The sequence below is a fragment of the Palaemon carinicauda genome, chromosome 29 (genome assembly GCF_036898095.1).
Source record: "Palaemon carinicauda isolate YSFRI2023 chromosome 29, ASM3689809v2, whole genome shotgun sequence".
In the NCBI taxonomy this organism is placed as follows: Eukaryota; Metazoa; Arthropoda; class Malacostraca; order Decapoda; family Palaemonidae; genus Palaemon; species Palaemon carinicauda.
In genome coordinates this window covers 84,931,696-84,953,981 of record NC_090753.1, presented here as the reverse complement: position 1 = coordinate 84,953,981, position 22,286 = coordinate 84,931,696, and the positions used below count along the sequence as shown (strand labels likewise).

The 22,286-nt window shown below is 38.3% G+C and overlaps 2 protein-coding genes across 4 annotated transcripts in view; both read left to right on the top strand.

Moving 5' to 3' along the window:
* Positions 1-12,708, top strand: part of LOC137622298 (hepatocyte nuclear factor 4-gamma-like) — a 33,117-nt gene extending 20,409 nt beyond the window's left edge. For both annotated transcript variants that reach the window (XM_068352860.1, XM_068352861.1), the window contains 5 exons: positions 3,334-3,483; positions 5,226-5,346; positions 6,942-7,064; positions 10,622-10,858; positions 11,722-12,708. In XM_068352860.1, coding sequence (XP_068208961.1) covers positions 3,334-3,483; positions 5,226-5,346; positions 6,942-7,064; positions 10,622-10,858; positions 11,722-12,179 — 1,089 coding nt within the window. In that variant the 3' untranslated portion in view covers positions 12,180-12,708. The remainder of the gene's footprint in view (positions 1-3,333; positions 3,484-5,225; positions 5,347-6,941; positions 7,065-10,621; positions 10,859-11,721) is intronic.
* Positions 12,709-16,290: 3,582 nt separating this feature from the next.
* The window catches only part of LOC137622297 (ATP-binding cassette sub-family B member 10, mitochondrial), a 91,675-nt gene continuing 85,679 nt past the window's right edge, over positions 16,291-22,286 (top strand). For both annotated transcript variants that reach the window (XR_011040412.1, XM_068352859.1), the window contains exon 1: positions 16,291-16,368. The gene's annotated coding sequence lies outside the window, so the exon portion shown is untranslated. The remainder of the gene's footprint in view (positions 16,369-22,286) is intronic.

Below are 22,286 nucleotides of genomic sequence, written 5' to 3'. Positions count from 1 at the left end.
TTAATTCAGGCTTCAGTCTTCTTCTGCCTGCATCATATGAATGGCTGCCTGTGTGGATGTAGTCTAAAATTAATGGGTAGCGCCATAGCCTCTGTGCCATGGTCTTCCACTGTCTTGGGGTAGAGTTCTCTTGCTTGAGATACACTCAGACACACTATTCTATGTTATTTCTCTCCCTCTTGTTCTTTTTGAAGTTTTGATGATTTATATAGGAAACATTTATTGACTGTTCTTAAAATATTTTATTTTGATTGTTAATTACTTCTCTTGTTTATTTATTTCCTTATTTCCTTTCCTTACTGGGCTATTTCCCCGCGTTTCATAGTCCTCAGTCATGTAGGCCTGGGTCTTCCAACTCTTCTAGTGCCTCGTGGAACCAAGCTGAAAGTTTGGTGAAATAATCTCTCCTTGGAAGTGCAAAGAGCATGCTCAAACCATCTCCATCTACCCCTCATCATTATTTCATCCATATATAGCAACTAAGTAATCTCTCTTATAGTTTCATTTCTAATCCTGTCCTGCCATTCAACTCCTAATATTCTTCTGAGAGCTTTGTTCTCAAATCTACAAAATCCAACAGATTCCAACCATTTATAAGGTTACTTACTATCTTATCAACTCATAACATCACTTAATTCTATATAAGCATTCAATACCTTATTATAACTGTGACTGACTCTTATTTGCACTGGATTTTAGTAGAATATTAACAGTATATACATCTATTTCGTTACAAATCTCTATCAAACCAATGGTCCTGCAGTTAATAAGCCCATTACTTAAAACAACTTCACCTAAGTTAAATCTCGATGAATAATAATAATTTTTCAATAACTTTGGTATTATAATAGGTTTACTCTCCATGCAAAACACCTTCACCTAAATTAAACCTCAATGAATAATAATAACTTTTCAATAACCTTGGTATTAGTTTTTACTCTCCTTATTGTGTTCCATGTGTTTTATATCTGTTTCCATGATAATGAGTTCTTAATATCTGGACAATTAATTTTTCCTAAATATCTTATCTATTTTTTTTTTGCAGTCTTCTCTTATCTTTGTAATATATATATATATATATATATATATATATATATATATATATATATATATATATATATATATATATATATATGTATATATATATATATATATATATATATATATATATATATACATATACATATGTATATAGATATATATATATATATATACAGTGCATATACATACCTGTATATATATACAGTAGATAGATGAACAGATAGATAGATATACATATGTGTGTGTATGTTGTGTGTTGTACCGTGCGTTTCATACAATCTCATATACTGTAACGGTTTAATTTTTTATCCTATCACTCGCTCTTCCCTGCGCTGTTATCAAACCAACCTGTACAAACCTGATAGCTCATATTTAATTTTGTTTGAATTTTTGTGACGTTCTTGCTCGTAAATCCTGGTATATAAGCTCGATGTCTGTTTAATAAAGTTTAGTTGCATCCACCTCGCCTCTCAGTTATCACTTAACTGATGACCCCGGTGGAGGTTCCAGTTAGATGATGACTGAGAGGCGAGGTGAAAGCAACTAAGCATTATTGAACAGACATCGAACTTATATATCAGGACTTGCGAGCAAGAACGTCACAAAAATTCAAACAAAATTAAACATGAGCTATCAGGGTTATACAAGTTGGTTTGTTAACAGTGCAGTGAAGAACGAGTGATAAGATGAAAAATTAAACTGTTAAGCGGCCCACACACGCTCAAATTTTTGGTCAAATTTTTTTATGTTCCAAAGTTGTGGTAAACTTCTATAAACATCAATAAGCTCAATAAGAAATTTCTTTTCATGTTTTGTTGGAGCCATTATGACGATGAGCCGCGCACGTCCTCCTCAGATTATGTCTAATCACTAACTAATTTGCGCAAATTATTGCTAGGTACCACACACGCACAAATTATTTGACGTTGGCTCAAAAAATATCTACTGAAATCAGATCAGTAAAAAATTTGACATCAAACATTTTAGGCCATCAAATTACGCCACACACGATCAAATTCATGTCAAATAATTTAACATAAAAAAATTGGACCAAAAATTTGAGCGTGTGTGGGCCGCTTTACAGTATATGAGCTTGTATGAAACACGCGCGGTACATTGTATTAATACTATAACGAAAAGCATACATCTTAAAGTTCGACATAGCTCCACAAACATACACAAATACACATCATACACACCTAAGAGCACCCACAAAATATGATAATTGAGAGAATACAAAAATACACTGATAATAATTACCTTATTTACCTTAATTCCCATTAATCAAGATAAGACTCAAGGAACAGTAACCTTAACATTAACCTGTGACCTAAACAATAACCTGTGACCTTAACACTGATCTGTGACCTAAGCAATAACCTGTGACCTTAACACTGACTTGCGACCTAAACACTAACTTGTGACCTTAACACTGATCTGTGACCTAAACAATAACCTGTGACCTTAACACTGACCTGTGACCTTAACACTAACCTGTGACCTTAACACTGATCTGTGACCTAAACAATAACCTCTGACCTTAACACTGACCTGTGACCTAAACACTAACCTGTGACCCTAACACTGATCTGTGACCTAAGCAATAACCTGTGACCTTAACACTGACCTGCGACCTAAACACTAACCTGTGACCTTAACACTGATCTGTGACCTAAACAATAACCTGTGACTTTAACACTGACCTGTGACATTAATACTGACCTGTGACCTTAACACTGATCTGTGACCTAAACAATAACCTGTGACCTTAACACTGACCTGTGACATTAATACTGACCTGTGACCTTAACACTAACCTGTGACCTTAACACTGAACTGTGACCTAAACACCAACCTGTGACCTTAACACTGACTTGTGACATTAACACTGACCTGTGACCTTAACACTAACCTGTGACCTTAACATTGAACTGTGACCTAAACACTAACCTGTGACCTTAACACTGAATTGTGACATTAACACTGACCTGTGCCCTAAACACGACCTTAACTTTAACCCATGACCCTAACTTTAACCGGTGACCTTAACCCTGACCTATCACCTCGAAACTGTCCTGTGCCCTAAACTCGACCTTAAAATACTAACCAGTAGCCTTAACTTTAACCCGCAACCTTAACCCTGACCTATCCCCTCAACACTATCCTGTGCCCAAAACACGACCTTAACTTTAACCCGTGACTCCAACTTTAACCCACGACCTTAACCCTGACCTATCACCTCAACACTGTCCTGTGCCCTAAACATTGACCTTACTTATCCCGCACGAACAGTTCACCCCGGCCTTCGGTGAGATCAGCGTGATGAACAAAAAGGTCGCAGGAGTCATGGACGTCTGCGAGAGCATGAAGCAGCAATTGCTCGTCTTAGTCGACTGGGCCAAATACATCCCGGCATTTTGTGACCTGGTTTTGGATGACCAAGTGAGTCTTTTATATATATTAGTGTACGCGACCCGTCAGAAATGACGGCTGAATGTTTGGATGTATATATGCGCATATATGTGGGTCCCTCTCACCAGGGTATGACTATTCTCTCTCCTATACCCGCAGGATGTGGAGAGCTAAGCGTAGCCGAGATGAAATATATATATACATATATATATATATATATATATATATATATATATATGTATGTATATATATATATGTATGTATATATATATATATATATATATATATATATATATATATATATATATGTATATATATATGTATGTATATATATATATATATATATATATATATATATATATATATATATATATATATATATATATATATATATGTATGTATGTATGTATGTATGTATGTATGTATATATATAACAGTACATAACTAGACACTTGCTCTTTTTATGAGAGAGAGAGAGAGAGAGAGAGAGAGAGAGAGAGAGAGAGAGAGAGAGAGAGAGAGAGAGAGAGAGAGAGAGAGAGAGAGAATAAAACGTCCTTAGCATAGCAAATGTAAAATCTACTGGGAAAGGATATAATCGGGAACTACAACAACTTCTTATGCAAAAAATAAAAAATAAAAAAAATAAAGCAGGACTATAGTCAATTTTTTTTAATGAGGCAGATTTGCACCGACTTGCAGCGGTGCCCTTTTAGCTCGGAACAGTTTCCTGCTATTTGATTGGTTAGAATTATCTTGTCCAACCAATCAGAATTCAGGAAACTTTTCCGAGCTAAAAGGGCACCCTTGCGAGTCGGTGTAAATCTGCCTCGCTAAAAAGAATTGACTATAGTATATACATGTAGACCTAGACCATGGGCATAAAATTGGGCTTATCATAATCTTGCTGGGAACTCAGCCTTTAATGATAAGTATATATATATATATATATATATATATATATATATATATATATATATATATATATATATATATATATATAGAACAGACTCTATATCAATAGCTAAGAGTAGCATGTAGGCCTATAGTATAGCGCTGTCTTGTGTTTATTTGATTTGTATTGATTAATATTTAATTGAAAATCAAAATATCATAGAAGAGTATTACTGATAATGCACAAACGTCTTATCTTTTCATTTTCATGAAGACTTTATTTAACAATATATTTTCTCGTTAACTTAACCTAATTAGAGTGTTATCTAAAACTTTATATCTAGACATCCAAAGGTATTCTAACCTGTGTCCGAGTAGGCTGGAGGTAAGCCTAGTCTAGGCCTACATTTCAAGATTTTTCTGGGATCTAGACTCTTCAAATAGTCATATTTTTCAGAGATCCGAGATTTTAAAGACCCATATTTTTCAAAAATGCTTTGTAGTAGAACTTAAGCATTATAGGTCTAACGAAAAACTTATTCCCCTGGTAAAATTAATAAGGATAAGCCTGTTATTTTACTCTGGCAGTAAGGTATCGAACATTTGATAATCAAACCAATATGGACATTAATATTAGCAACTTTGCTGTAAAATCAGGACTATGAATGTTAGTACAGTAAAATATCCAAACCAGTTTTATCCCCATTATATTAAGACCCTAATGTATCTTAAGGAATATTTTTAAACCACTTGATTTTTTATTTCTTTTAAATCACGCAAAGAATTGCCGTATAATATGACATCAGCTTATAGCTTAAACAAACCAACCAGTTATATGCTTTTACGGTACCGAATAAAAGCCACAATTCTTCCAACAGGTGGCACTCCTGCGCGCACACGCTGGCGAGCACTTGATCCTCGGTGCTGCTTATCGTTCCATGAATCTGACCGATATGATTCTCCTGGGAAATGATTGCGTCATTCTCAGAAACTCTTCAGGTACGTAGATATTATTTTATAATTAGTAATAACTAAGCTATGCCTTCAACCCTAGCTGGAAACGCAGGGTGCTATAAGCCCCAGGGTCCAATAGGGATAATAGCCCAGTGATGAAAGGAAATAAAAAAAAAAATACATGAATAGTCACCATACTAATTTTTTTAATGAGGCGCATTTGCACTACTCGCAGCGGTGCCCCTTTAGTTCGGAAATGTTTCCTACTCTCTGATTGGTTAGAATTATCTTGGCCAACAATCAGCAATCAGGAAACTTTTCCGAGCTAAAAGGGCACCCTGCGAGTCGGTGCAAATCTGCATCACTAAAAAGAATTGACTATAGTGTGGCTAAGTGTTCCCTCTAGCAAGTGAAATCTGACTCAAGACAGTGGTAGACCATAGTACAGAGGCTATAGCACTACCCAAGACTAGAGAACAATGGTTTGATTTTGGAGTGTCCTTCTCCTAGAAGAGCTGCTTATCATAGCTAAAGAGTCTCTTCTATCCCTTACTAAGAAGAAAGTAGCCACTGAATAATTACAGTGCAGAATTTAACCCCTTGGATGAAGAAGAAATTTTCGGTTATCTTAGTGTTGTCAGGTGTATGAAGGCATAGGAGAATGTATAAAGAATAGGCCAGGCTATTCTTTGTATGTGTAGGCTAAGGAATATGAGTAATAACCAGAGAGGGATCCATTGTAATACTCACTGACTTCGATTGCCTGATAGATGATCGACTTACTTTTGTCCTTAGCAATTCTTGGGGCACCAGAAGCTTCGACTTCATTTGTTTTTTAGTAAATATGCCGATATTTTTTAGGTAGTAGGTTGGCTATGGTACCAGCCACCCGTTGAGATACCACTACTAGAGATTTATTGGGTCCCTTGACTGGCCAGACAGTACGACATAGGATCCCTCTCTCTGGTTACGGCTCATTTTTCTTGGTTAGGGTAGAAGAAACTCTTTAGCTATGGTAAACGGTGACATCACTAAAGGTCCTTAGGTGAATTCAAATTTAGAAGCAACTGCTGGAATTTGTTAAAAAGATATTTTACTTTGATAATATTTATCTATTTATGCTGAAAATTATAATTACAAACAATAGTTTCTTTACTGGTAATTTTTAAAATGAATTTCAAATAGTTATTTATATCTACAGTTACTGATAGTATTGTTGTTGTTGTTGTAGTTGTTGTTGTTGTTGTTTTTTAACAATATTATTTTTCGGAATTATTGTTTTTATTGTCATTCCTTCGTTAATATTATCTCGAGAACAATCCTAGTACACGGAGAATATTATTATTATTATTATTATTATTATTATTATTATTATTATTATTATTATTATTATTATTATTAAGAGATGTAGCAGTAGTGATAATATTTTTTCTCATTATCATTGTTATTATGAATTTTATCATTAATATTATAGCTGTATTGCCTTGAGAGTAGTTGTATTTTCATAATATCTACAATAGCATTAATATTATTACCATCATTATCAATAATAATAACAGCAGAAGTATTACAAGCTTGTAGTAGTACCAGCACTCCGGCAGCAATTGACAATCGCTCTACAGTAATCCCTCTCCCCGCAGTCGAACTTGAGATCACCCGCATAGGCCATCGGATCATGGACGAACTGGTTCTGCCACTGAGACGGGCAAATATGGACGGGAACGAATACGCTTGTTTGAAAACAATTGTTTTCTTTGATCCAGGTCTGTATTTTTATAGTTTTTTTTAGAGTTGTTTTTATTCATTTAAGGAGCCTTTTTAAAAGTTCATTTGGGACAGCTCTTCTAGGTTGTTGTGGCCTATCAGTAACAGACTGTGGTTCGAGACCGCTCAAACTCATTAGTCCCTTTAGTGTCTGCAACATCACCATCCCTGTGAGCTAAGGATGAAGGATTTGGGGGACCCTATAGGTCTACATGCCGAGTCATCATCAGCCATTGCCTGGCCCTCCCTGCTCCTAGCCGGGGTGGAGAGGAGACCTCGGTGCTGATCTCTAGGGCACTGTCCTGCTTACCAGGACAATGTCACTATCCCTTGCCTCTGTCATTCACGAGTGGCCTTTTAAAATACAGGTGCAAAATTTCAAAAGTTATGACAAAAAAACACTTTTTAAAGGGAAACAAAGACAAGAACACCATTTAACCTAAGGATCCCCCCACAACCTAACCTAGGAGCAGTATCTTTACCTACCTACCTACCTGGGGGGCGTAGACCCTCCTTAGACTGCCATAACTTACCCTAACTTTAAGTCTGAACCCTGTGTTTGCTTCCAAACAGGCTTCAATCCCGCTGAGACGAAACTAATAGATATTTCTTAAATAGTAAACCTAGCTTCATAATATCGTCTTTCAAGATAAACAGCAACTTACCATGAATAAAAGAGAATTGACAAGTAATAAGAAAGTTTACACCTGTCCCAACTAACTCCATTTACATAACGTCTTCGACTGTTTTAACCAGAATGTTGGAACCAGAGTCAATACTGTATTGACTGTGGTTTGAACGTTTTTTAGTGTAAGCAGAGCGCGCCACAATAACAAATGATTTTGAGTTTTTGACTCTCAAAGAGAACAAACCTTTTTAATATCTTTCAAGAAAGAAATATTAAAATAACGATGTTCACTTTGGCTTGTGATATCAATAGAATGGCTATGTATTAATTACATTGGTAGATTGTCATCAATGTCTGTAACCATGAGAGAGTTGGCCTAACTGATTATAAGTGTAGGCCTAATATTGTACCTTCCTGAGATAACCAAAACATGTAATGTTTGATATTGATCAGGTAACGTGAACATGTAATACACACACACACACACGCACACACACACACACACACACACACACATATATATATATATATATATATATATATATATATATATATATATATATATATACATATATATATATATATATATATATATATACATATATATATGCTGTATATATATACATATATATACTGTATATATATATATATATATATATATATATATATATACTGTATATATATATGTATTTATATATAGTATATATATACAGTATATATATATGTATATATGTGTGTGTGCGATATATATATATATATATATATATATATATATATATATATATATATATATATATATGTGTGTGTGTGTGTGTGTTTGTGTATTAGTAATACAGTAAATGCAAAATAATCAAAACATTGAATTTCTAACAAAAATTCTAAATCCTGTAAAATTGAAAAGCAACTTAAAAATGCCTATTAGAAACGTACCTGCCTACCATCTGTTGGACTGGGATTCGAGACCCGCTCAAGCTCGATAGTTTCTTGTGTATGCAACCCAATCATCCTTGTGAGCTAAGGACTTCCTTGCCAAGCCATTGCCTGGCTCTCCCCGGTCCAACCTTGGGTGGAGAAGGACCTTGGGCACATGTAACATTTTTTTTTAATAAAATTAAGTTCAGGTAAACGTCGTTATTGCAAATCCTGTGGTGTTCTGCTAATAAGGACAGCATTCATCAGGACTTGTAAAGTTTGCTTACCAGGATGCATGAAATATCACATGAGGTTAGACTCAAGATAAATAGAAGAAAGAGATGATGAGAACGGAATATGCAATGGAAGATGAAATATCATGGGAAGGAGAAAGAATTAATGAGTTAGAATCATTTAAATATTTAGAAACTATGATCTCTAATACAGGATCTTTAGAATTTAAGTTTAATGAAAGATTAAAAAAAAGCAAATCAGACAATGGCCAGGTTAAGTAAAATCTGGAAATCAAACCGCCTAAAATTCCATTTAAAAATCCGGCTATATATCAGTTTAGTGAGATCTGTGTTTCTGTATGAACATGAATAGTGGTATTACAATGAAACAATATCCAACAGGTTTTGTAGATTTAAGAATAAAGCCCTCAGATGAATGTTGGGAGATAAATGGCAGGACAGGATTAGAAATGAAACTATAAGAGAGATTACCCGAGTGCCATATGTGGATGAAATCATGGTTAGGGGTAGATGGAGATGGTTTGAGCATGCTCTTTGCACTCTCCAAGAGAGATTAGTTCACCAAATGTTCAGCTGGGCTCCACAGGGCACTAAAAGAGTTGGAAGACCCAGCTCTACATGGCTGAAGCGTCAAGTTGGAGATAATGAATGGAGAAGTATTGAATTCAAAGCTCAAAATAGACGACTGACGTAATCTAACCGAGGCCCTTTACGTCAATATGCGTAGGAGGAGATGATAATGATGAGTAAAGATGATGAATGTTATTGTGAAAGGTGGACAGTGCAGGGTGTTTTCCTTAGCGATTTAAAGTGAATTTCTCTGGGTTTCAGTTATACCATGATGAATAGGACTGAATTACAATTCTGTAACTATATTAACATCATACCCAAGACGCAATTACGCATGTCTCATTCTTTTCTAATTCATTTTCCAACTGTTTTTGAAGCTTCTTTATGTTAACTCTAAACCTATGTTCTTTTTCCATATCCTAAGTTCCCAACTCCACCTATATAGGTTAAAGGTCTCTCATGAATAGCAGAGGGAAGGGACAGTGACAATGTCCTAGAGACTGACCACGAATACAAATGATCATTTGATCAGGGCCCAAGTACCCCTCCACACAAACTAGGACCAGGGAGGGCCAATCAATGGCTGCTGATGACTTAGCAGTTAGACCTATAAGCTCCCCCATACCCTGCATCCTTAGCTCACAGGGATGATGAGGTTGCTGACATTACAAAACACTAACGAACTAGAGCGAGTCTCGAACTCCAGTCCATCAGATCACCATGCAGGGATGTTTTTAATAGGCCATCACATGGTTTCAACGCGACTCATTCCAGATGTAATAGGAGGGTTGAGGAACCTTACAGAACCTTTTGAAAAATTTAAGTTTTATGATGTAAAGAACAATGGATCATAAGGATGATTTTTCTCTCTTCAGCACAGTTATAAATTGGCCAGCCTTTAAGACCCACCTATTGACGTGGCTTTCAAAATACATCTCCTTAAATTGTTTTTTATATTTCAAATATGCTTGACTTTTTATAGAGAATAAACATGCTATGTATGATTATTACTGTTGTAATTGGTTCTTGAGGAGGTCTTATAACGTTGATGTATTATTAATGATGTTGATAGTTTCAGTAACTGCTGTTTCTGTTATGATATAAAAACATTGCATGCTGTATTAGTAATAAATTCTTTTACATCACTTAATCAAAGCATTTTGATCACCCTGACCTTTTTCCTCTCCTACAGTCATAAGAGGACTGCACAACGTCGAAAAGGTGAAGAGTCTGCGCCACCGCGTCCAGCTCCTTCTAGAAGACTACATCAACGACAGACAGTACGAACCACGCGGGCGATTCGGGGAGATGTTGCTCACGCTTCCCGCCCTCCAGTCTATCACTTGGCAAATGATCGAGCAAATCCAGTTTGCCAAACTGTTCGGTGGTGCCAAAATCGACAACCTTCTTCAGGAGATGCTCCTTGGTGGTGAATAATGATGATAGTTTGTTATTGGTCACGTTTGTAAGGGGTACTGCCTTCTTATACTTAACTTGGTGCAACATATGCCATACTAATAGTTCTTTAGATTATCCCACAGCCACGGCACTTCCTGGGTATTACTCGATGTTGACAGTACTTTCTTCTGATCCTCTCCACTTAGCTGAATAGCTTCTTCAAATATTGCCCCCATTGCTCTTCGTACTTTTGGTTCTTGGCATGCGGTCCTTTGGGCCCAAGCTCTTTGCATTGCTATTTCCTTAGGTTCCATCCCACCTAACTGTCATACTTCTTTAGCTTTGTCATGCTCCAGATTTTTCCTCTCTTTCTAGAAAAATCACAATCATCTAGAAATGGGACTTAGTTGTTTAGTAGGACTACATTTGAATGATGACATCAAGATTGTGTTTTTCATTGTGCTCATAAAGTAGCCCTATGCTGCTTTACAGCACTCCAGTCCTATGGATCATAAGAAATGAAAACATGGCTCTTCAAAGATAATTAAATTGAGAAATGGTTCTACCCCATACTTTTCGACTGTACCCTTGCAGTATTACTGCTTTCTTTCCCCAACTTTCCCCTCTAGCTTAACCTGGTAACTAACTCTACTCTCTCCCTTCCAAACGAAGCTTGGCTGCATAGTAGTCCTGAAGCTCTTAGGAACACGCTTGTTTCATTTCATTTCTTTATTGAACCTGTAATAAATGCATACTAAATACCAAACAGGCATATAGATTCATAATTAATCTTGACTACATTTAAAATTCCTTTTACTTTCATCTTTATGCTTCTATCATATTTTTTTTTTTTTTTTTTCATATAATTTGAAGTAACCAGTGGTTTTCTTCCAGGCACAGGCAATGATGGCCCAAATGGCATGTCTGGAAACAACACAGTCTCTGGTGGGTATGGAGGTGGAGATGGCGGCATAGGAATAGGCGTGCCTGCACCTCCGCCAGGCGGTACAGGCCTTCCAATACCTCTCGGCGCAGCCACGGCTGCCAGCGGAGGAATGGCGCTCTGCCTCAGCTCCAGCGACATCAACCGAGGGGTGTACAGCGGCGACATTGTCCTAGATGGAGCCAACTCAGAAGGAGCGGGAGATAACAGAAGCGACAGAGAGGGCGACGAGGGTAAGACCTTCATGGGGTCGACGTCACCGATCTCTTCGCACTGTTTATCTCCCTACAGTGAGAGCGAGGGAAGCAACAGCCATATTGGCGTCATCATGCGAGACGTGACGAAGGAAACTGGCATTCATCTAACCACACTCAAGAATTTCAAACAGGAAAATTCTGACTCTGGGTGACAATTATTTTTTTAGGTGCAATAACATATTTTCTTAGGGTGACTCAACTGTGAAGGTCTTTGAGGTTTCTGTGACTGGTAAGAATGAAACTAGGACTAGACTTTACTGGTGACTCATATAACCTGTAACAATGATAAACGAATAGGAAACTTGGGACTAGACTCTTCACTGTAGACTGGAATAGACCTTGTAAAAATCTTTGATTCTCTACCTAACAGTTCTTGTTAACTTGTCAGAATGGATTTAAAAATGTATTTTAAATTCTATAGATCAATTAACAGAAGGGGAAACTTAAAAAAAAAAAAAAAGTGTATAGATACTCTGAAAGGAAAACTGCCACTAGAGATTAAACCTTTGTGTGTATGCTGTGTTCATCATTGAACATTTACCAGCCATCATCTGGAGTTGCAATGTGAATTTTGTATGTCACTTTACGTGGAAGAAAATAGCTTTTTTTAATGTTAAGAATTTTTTATGGAGTAATATGGATTTGTCGCTGTTGGAATGATAAAACCGGTGTTTTTTTTTATTATGAGTTTTATTAACCATTTTATAATAAAAATAAGTTATTTATTAGATATTACAGATACCAGTCCACCGGAACGTAATTGTAGATTTTACTCCACTGCAGATCATTCGATCAATGAGGTTTATGAAACACTGGTTCTGGTCAGTGATTGGGTGTTCACTATGGGCCCGGCCAGACCAAGCGCGGCTAGCGGCGAGGTTATGGCTGCAAATTGAAACCTTAGGTATCTTATGTAGGTGGCCAGATAGGAGGCGCGGGAAGCCTCGTGCCTCCTATCTAGCCACCTACATAAGATACCTAAGGTTTCAATTTGCAGCCATAACCTCTTGCCGCTAACCTTGCCGCTAGCCGTGCTTGGTCTGGCCGGGCCCTAAAAAACACAATTTGGCAATACCCTATAAGACCCCTTAACATCCATATGATACTTTGTCAACACAGAAATAATCCCAAAGTAAATAAAGAAAAACAGGATGGGTATACAAAACACCCAGTAGTACTTTTCTAGTTTTTTGTATCTGTTCTTTCTTCAAGGACTGACTGTCAAAAGAAAAGTCAAATTTCATTACTGTGCTACTCTATCCATTCAACATTTACCGACAGCTGTTTCAGCCAATAACTAATGGCTTTCATCAGGGCATGCCTACAAAGAAAGTGATTATCCTTGCATAATAGCGATGTAGTCATTCAAACAAATTTTAGAAGAAATCTAGAAATATCTAAAACCAACAAATACAAAATTTTGACAATACATTGCACAAAACTTTTTAGAAATATTACTGCAGACATCTGAATCTTTAATGAAATTTGAAATTCTACTCTGGAGAGAAATCTTAATTCTCCTTGAATCCCACAACCCCAACTGCTCCAGGATAAGTTCTGAAGGTATGCTGCAGAATGTCATTTTGCTACAGAGGTAGGACATAGTCTGAGGAAAGTCGAGAATCAACACGGGCTGTCATGTCCTCTCCTCCAGCAAGAGGACATTTTGTAATATATGTTAAGAAATGATCATGGATCAATAGCAATTGGCTTTGTTTGACTTTGAGAACCACCATTTTCTCCAGTGCAAGATTTTTGGAGTTTTGGAATATCACTAAAGATCCAATTGCATTTAATAGTATCATTTACACAAGTTTTTTTTTCAAAATATCATCAAACTTTCATATATGCTGCTTTTAGATTTCTTCTAACTTCGCTCTTCCTTTTCAATAAAAATAATCTTTGGACATATGATTTAGAAGTTGTTTGTGGATGACAGAGGCCAGGAACCAGCCAATGTGCTTGTGGTTGTGAGGGCCGATGTGGTAACGTCCCTGAATGGTGAACGCCAGACTGGGGTTCGAGTCCCGCTCCAACTCGTTAATTCCTTTGGTCGCTGCAATCTCACTATCCTTGTGAGCTAAGAATGGGGCTTGGGGGATCCTATAGGTCTATCTGATGAGTCATCAGCAGTCATCACCTGGCCCTCCTTGGTCCTAGTTGGGGGGGGGGGAGGGGCCTTGGGCGTTGATCATATATATATGTGGTCAGTCTCTAGGGCATTGTCCTGCTTACTAGGGCAATATCACTGTCACTTGCCTATGCCATTCATGAGTGGCCTTTAAAAACTTTAAACAGCTGTTATACAGCCTTAGAGATTGAAGAAAAACATATTTGATCAGCACCCAACACTAGAACCAAAGGGAACCAGACAGTGGCTACTGACTGGTAGACTCACAGGACCCCCAAAGCAACTGAAAGGGACAGTAGGGTAATTTAATCGCAAAATCTATCAAATCATTAGTTGGGCTTGAATGAGTAACCCCTGGCCATTTTGATTAATGCAGCACCAGATATCTGATGTTTGAAATGACACCTATTATTATTGTTATTATAATCTAAGCTATAACCCAAGGGCTTCAACAGGGAAAAAATAGATCAGTGAGGAAAGGAACCAAGAACATAGATAAGAAAAGTAATACACGATTAAAATGAAATATTTTAAGAATTGTAACAACATTAGAATAAATCGTTCATATAGAAACTGTAAAAACTTCAAAGAAAAAAAAACAAGAAGAAGAAGAAGAAGCGGAGAGATAAGATAAGACAGCGTGCCCGAGTGTACCCTCAAACAAGAAAACTCTAACCCAAGACAGTGGAAGGCCATGGTACAAAGGCTATGGCACTACCCAAGAATAGAGAACAATGGATTGATTTTGGAATGTCCTTTTCCTAGAAGAGCTGCTTGAGCAGTTTGATACTCTAAAAACACAAGAATGTATACGGCAAATAGATCTTATAAATCCGGTAGGGCATAGAGTTTTCATGCGTAATAGGATCAGGAATACACCCCTCAAAGTAAAGTTAATTAAGCAAAGAATTAGAAAAATCAAGAAGTAAACCGAGTTCGAAAACTGGAAGCACCAACAGAACAGTTTGATATATTTGGTAGGCGTTGGATTTTAGAAATACGATTGAACATGATAATTTTTCTTCGTTGGAAGTAATTCATAACAATAAAACGTTTACATTTTGTAACGACTTGCACTTATACCTGTTGTATGTCCACATTTGTAGTGTTACGGAGAGTGGAAGGGGCCAGCTCCAGACTACCGAACAAAATAATCAGTCCAAAGCTTAAAACTTGAACATTTTAGCTAATACTCATACTTGAAGTCTCGTTATAGTATAAACTATTCAAGAAAATCGTGCAGTCATATATTAACAAGATTAAACAACGTCTTTATAAATGAATACAACTGGATCTTTTGTAAAGTTTCATTCAAATAAGTATACTAGATTATTTTGGGCAACTAAATTTGGCTGGCCATATTATTATTATTATTATTATTATTATTATTATTATTATTATTATTATTATTATTATTATTATTATTATTATTATTATTATTTGCTGAGCTACACCATAGTTGGAAAAGCAAGATGATATAAGCCCGGGGCTCCAACAGGGAAAGTAGCCCAGTGAGGAAAGGAAACAAGGAAAAATAAAATATTTTAAAACCAGTAACGTGAAAATAAATAGGACCATATTAAGCTCTTATGATCATATACTCAAATTCCATTATGATATTAATCCTAAATTTACAAGTATTTGTATCTTTTGTTCTTCTATTCCTTAATGATTGATTTCTAATAACTATCGGTTTGTCGTTGTGCTTTCCCATCAACATATATGACATTTTGCAGGCGAGATCTCCTCATGCAATCATTACCCCTCTTTCTATGCAATGTTATGAACAATTTCTAACTTTGTCATTTCTGGATTTATATTGTGAAATTCGAGATCCAATAGTTCCACAGATCTGCAAAAGAACAAAACCGACCATGAAAATATTTTAATTAACCTGTGAAAAGCGTCTTCCGTTTCTCAATAACTTGAAGTTGTTCTATACACAAAAAAAGTGTAAAGTCGTTAATGCATTTATATATTTACTATAACAGACTTATTTTTACTCTTTTTTAGTATTTTTAATATGTAAAATAAATTTTAATAGATTAAAAATGGTATAACTATGGAATTTGAAGAGATTTTTTAGTTATACTTCAAAATAAATCACAATGAAGTGTTCCAGAACGTTTACCAAGCAACGTTTATTTTGTTAAACGAAAGACATCCGTGAAGAAAAACAACCGAGACTTACGTCAACTTTTGTTTTCTCTGTGAGTAAATATATTACATTATATCTCTTTTATCTTACATAGTTTATTGTCTTATGTTGAAAATATCCTAAATATTTTAATATTCATATCCCATAGTTTACTGATTACCGGTAGGTCTGTGCATTTAAGTTTCCTATGTCTAATTGTTCAACAAACTTATCGGTTTCTTCACATTTATTGCCATGTCTAAACTTTGGACGTTAAAATAACATTCTTTCACATACTAATGTTTGTTTCAAGCGAATTGAACCTTCATTTCTATCAAGAATAAATGGTTGCAGAAGAAAGACCTCTTGAAGAAATTCAGGGAAAGGGAAGAGCAATGAGAAATCTGGGTTTATGGATAAGGAAAAGCAGAACATGTGAAATGAAGGAAATCTAATTTAACCATTAAATTGACAGGAGAAATGATGTATAATATCATAGTCGAACGTTTCTTCGAAACTGCTTGTCTAACGGTTCGTAGAGGTGGAGTCAGCCACCAATGCATAAGGTTTGTGGACAACGAAGCCCCGCCCACAAAGGTCAGGCGAGAACAGACTTTCTTCGAGCCGTTCGACGAGCGTGTTTGACAATCAAATCACACGTTTGAACATCACTTCTAACACGTAATGGCGAACCGAATTCGACGAACCGTTCAACCGTGTAAACCCCACTTGGAGCCTTTATATATCAGCGGCCACTTCCTCAAGCGTTGATTAAAAATGGACATCAACTAACCTAAACTTTCCCCCCTAACCTAACCTACAAGCCATGTCCTAACCTATTTACCTAACAGGGGGCTAATGCCCCCCCGCAACCCCCCTTACACTGCCGTATTCTACGTTAGACATAATAATACATACAGGTGGCCACTGTCGTTACGTACACATAGACTTAACGCTAAATATACTGATTTACACTGCAAAGTCAACATATCACAGCTCAATTCTTAAAGTTTTGGTTTCATTTTACAGTAAAACAATATTTGTAAATCTATTTCAAACCAACACAATTCAATATATTCATATTAAAACACCAAGTTGTTTTCCAAAACCTATACTCGGCTGTTAATAATAACTATGAGTCCTTGTATATCAGTTCCTCCCTCGTGCACAGAAAATGTGAGTTTTTTTTCCTATTTTCGAGTCCATTTTTCTGCAAAACCTCTTGACAAAAACACTGTCTAACCCTAACTTCTCCCCCAACAGACCCTACAAGTCATGTCCTTAGCTACTTATCTAAGGGGGGGCTACGTCCCCTTGCTACTCCCCTTACACTGCTGTATTCTTAGCCGGCTATCATCACTAACAGGTGGCCGCTATCGTACATACACCCCGTTTGTTATCCAAATGGGGCATAAAATATGGTCACCAGCTAAATTAAACTTCCCCGCATAACCTAACCTACAAGCCATCTCCTTACTTACCTACCTAACGGGGGTGGGAGATGGCTAACGCACCACTGCAACCCCCTTACACTGCAGTATTCTTAGTCGGCCGGCATCATATATACTGTACAGGTGGCTGCTATTATACATACTATACTTATACTCAGAAGTTAATAATAATGTAGAAACGTATTTTTGTCAAATATTCCCATTTTTACTCCGTTTGTTTTGATCTCCCATGACACGAGGAAAAGCTGTACCTCTATACTGAAACGGGAAGAATCAACGAGGCACGCTTTGAACATCCACGTCAAGCAAATATATGTCAACTGAAGACTTGTCTGGAATTATGCTTAAATTTTAAAGTGATTGTTAAATTGATAAACTTACAATGGAAGGACCAGTAAGGTTTCAGCATTCTTAGCATTCCCATAGTTCATTATAAAAAGATAGATTCTGGCATTCTTACTCGCAGTGTAATGTTAAAAGTCAGAATCCAAATGTAAGCTCGATTGTGTAACCTCGTTCTGATCTCAATGGAACACAAAAAAAATCCATGTAACTAATACTACATATAGACAAATATTTCAGAAATTATTATTTTTCAATATTAATCTTACCCGATGATCATGTAGCTGTCAACTCTGTTGCCCGACAGAAATCTACGGTCGGGATACGCCAGCGATCGCTATACAGGTGGGGGTGTACACAACAGCGCCATCTGTGAGCAGGTACTCAAGTACTTCTTGTCAACAAGAACTCAATTTTTCCTCTGTCGTGCCACCGGCTAGACCTACTTGGATACGCTGTTGATTCTGGAGTTATTGTTCACGATTTGGTGATGTATTTGCTCTAGAGTTTAGCCTTCGCTATTCAGGAAGCTTTATCATTAGCTTAGCAAGTTTTTGGAATTAATTTGATTTAATTTTGGTGACGAAGAGAGTATGAACTCTCTTTCACTTTTAAATGGCCGACCCTTCCCTTAGACGGAAGTGTTGGTGTCGAAGAGAGTATAGACTCTCTTTCTTAATTTTGCTTAACAAAGTTATAGATTTATTTTATATCTCTCCGCCTTTTATAGGCCTCTTCGATTAACTTCCTTTTATTATAAACTTATAAAAATTAATTTTTATGTTTGTTTATATGCGACCTTTCCTAATAGTAGGCGGTCTTTTCTTGGAACCGAAGTTAATTAACATTGAGCCCGTCATATCGTTTTTGCCTGTTAAGATTTTATGCTATTTTAATTTTAATGTTTTTGAAAGAATTTCTTTGATAGTCTCGTACTGTTTTCAAAGTTGAACTAACGTTTTGTTTTGTCTCCGCAGTTGTTGACGTTCAGAACGTTCAACTTGCGCTCTATCGTTACGATAGAGAGAGAGAGTATTCACGGTTTCACGTTGCAGTAAGAGTAAACCGATTCTAGCGTTTTGTTCATTCTTTCTTAGCTTAAATGGTTTTAATTCTAATAAAGGAACTTTTTATTTGGGAAATCTTTCAGTTTTTTTCCTTTAACAATAATATGTTTAACGATATATATAATTGGGCTCATCTCTCAGGTTCTAAGTCAAGAGAGAGAGAGAGAGAGATAGAGACGGAGGGAGAGAGAGGAGGATAAACGTTTCGTTCAAGCGGGTAACGTTGTTATCGTTTTTGCTCTTCTCCCTAGTCTCTTTAGGGGAAGAAGGTAAAACGTTTCTAGAGTTTTATTCTTGTTCCCAGGCTTTATGCGGTGAGAGATTTTAAACGTAGTTTATTTGATCTAGTGTTTAGTCTCTTTTCCAGCCACTGAATTCTTTATCTTTCATTATGTTTTTCTGTTACATTGTAATACTGTTTTCGCAATTACTAACTTTTAATGAAGGATAGGATTGCGTGTTTCAGGTACAAACCACTTAAAGTTTCGAGTTCAGTGAAATAAGTGCAAACAGAAAATCAAAAGTGATAAAGTGATAAGCGCAAAGTGTTACAGTGTTGCGTTCGAGGGTTCGTCTGTTCGTGCCAGTTGTTCGCCTAGTCTGGGACCTCTTACAAGCTCCCAAGCCCAGGGGAGAAGTAATGTCGAAGGACTTATGGGTTCATCAGGCCTTGATCGACGAACAGACGTTTCCCTCCGTGGTTTCGGGTGTATCCACTCACGTAGCCGACGTGATCACCCCACCCACACAAAGACGAGAGAGCCCATTTATTCCTCGTCTGCGGAAGAGGTTTCTCGCAGAAACCATGGACCAAATCTTGCAGCTTTTAAGTGCAAGTCGGTCCCTTCCGCGCAAGTCCAACGGCCTAGGTGTAGCCACTGGGTCAGTTCGGACTTGCTGCAGTACGACAACTGCACACCTCCCAGAGAGGCAAGGTGGTACCGCAACAGGCAGTAACTCCGTCTGTTGCCGCACCAGCTGTTTTAGACCCTCAGTCTCAACGGACAGTAGCTCCGTTTGTTGTTGTCTTTCATAGACCCTAGTGGTCCATGCTGCAGACTATACAGTCTCAGCTTGCTCCTTCATACAGGAGTATCATGCTGGAAGGTTGACAATGCAGCCTGTTAACCTACAACCCGCCGAGGTTGTGCGCTCAGCAGATACTGCGGCTGCCTGCTCCCACCCTCCACCTCCGATGCGCAGTCCACCCTGCCAGACGCATGTTCTTGCTGCGCCTCCTGCTTTCATGCGTGAGTTGCCGCATCGGGAGTTGCCGGGTTCCAGCACTATGCGGCAACCTCCTCAACCCATGAGGCAGGAGCCTCATGCTATGCGGCATCCTCCTCAACCCATGAGGCAGGAGCCTCATGCTATGCGGCAACCTCCTCAACCCATGAGGCAGGAGCCTCATGCTATGCGGCATCCTCCTCAACCCATGAGGCAGGAGCCTCATGCTATGCGGCATCCTCCTCAACCCATGAGGCAGGAGCCTCATGCTATGAGGAGCCTCATGCTATGCGGCATCCTCCTCAACCCATGAGGCAGGAGCCTCATGCTATGCGGCAACCTCCTCAACCCATGAGGCAGGAGCCTCATACTATGCGGCATCCTCCTCAACCCATGCGGCATGAGCCTAATCCCTTGCAGCATGAGCCTCATCCCATGCAGCATGAGCCTCATACCATGCAGCATGAGCCTCATCCCATGCAGCATGAGCCTCATCCCATGCAGCATAAGCCGCATGCCATGCAACATGCTCTGCATACCTTACAGCATGCTCTACATACAGCATGCTCTGCATAACTTACAGCATGCTCTGCATACCTTACAGCATGCTCTGCATACCTTACAGCATGCTCTGCATACCTTACAGCATGCTCTGCATACAGCATGCTCTGCATATCTTACAGCATGCTCTGCATACCTTACAGCATGCTCTGCATACTATGCTCTGCATACAGCATGCTCTGCATTCCTTACAACATGCTCTGCATTCCTTACAGCATGCTCTGCATACCTTACAGCATGCTCTGCATACCTTACCGCATGCTCCTCAGTCACACATCTTTGGTTGTTGCCAACTCACAAGACTGTCAAGCAGTTTCATAACGTTGCCTTCTGGTCTGCTGCTTTTGCACCAGTGAAACCCTCACTGGAAGAACTTAGCTTTTCTCGGATATGGTTCCTGTAGATGAGAAAGTGCTATTCTCCCTCCTGATATTCCCTTGAGGACTCTGTCATTTGGAGAGGAGCCTTAAGCTGCTTAGCCTCCTATGGACTTTTATTTAAGCATAACATGCTTCCAGGGAGGGTAATGGTTCCGCTTCAGTCGCTAACCCCGTCTGTTGCCACACCTGCTCCCATAGACCTTGAGCTTTGTTGCAAGACATGCCGTCCAAGCTTAGTCCTTGTTAGAGGATTTTTGTTTACGGAGTCAGTGTGTCACTGGGAAGACGTTCAACAACCAGCAGAAGTGACTTGTTGTGACGCAGTGCGGCAACCTCAGCAACCCGATAAGGAGTTGTCTGTACTACCCAGACAGTCTAGACAGTTTCGGGTTGTCGCTGTACTTCCTCGCTTCCCCATGGTTGACAGTTCACAGACTGTGCAGCAGTACCATGATCTTGTGTCCGGCTCCATCAGACGACTGGCTTTTAAGAGCTCCCACAAGTCGTCGCTGTCTGGAGAATCTCAGATGGACTATGGATCTGACCAAGGAACTGGGCCTCCTGGTCAATTTAGAGGAGTCCCAGCTCGTCCCATCCCAGACCATTGTCTACCTGGGTATGGAGCTTCAGAGTCGAGCTTTTCGGGCCTTTCCATCGGCCCCAAGGATCTACCAAGCCCTAGAATGCATCCAGAGCATGCTGAGAAGGAACCGATGCTCAGTCAGGTAGTGGATGAGTCTAACAGGGACACTTTCATCGCTGGCCCTGTTCATCGAGTTAGGGAGACTCCACCTCCGCCCCCCTTCAGTATCATCTAGCTGCTCACTGGATAAAGGACATGACGCTAGAGACGGTCTCAGTTCCTGTTTCCGAAGAGAGGAGGTCTTCTCTAACGTGGTGAAAGAACAGCTTTCTTCTCAAGGAAGGTCTACCTTTGGTTGTTCAGAAACCCGACCGCCGTCT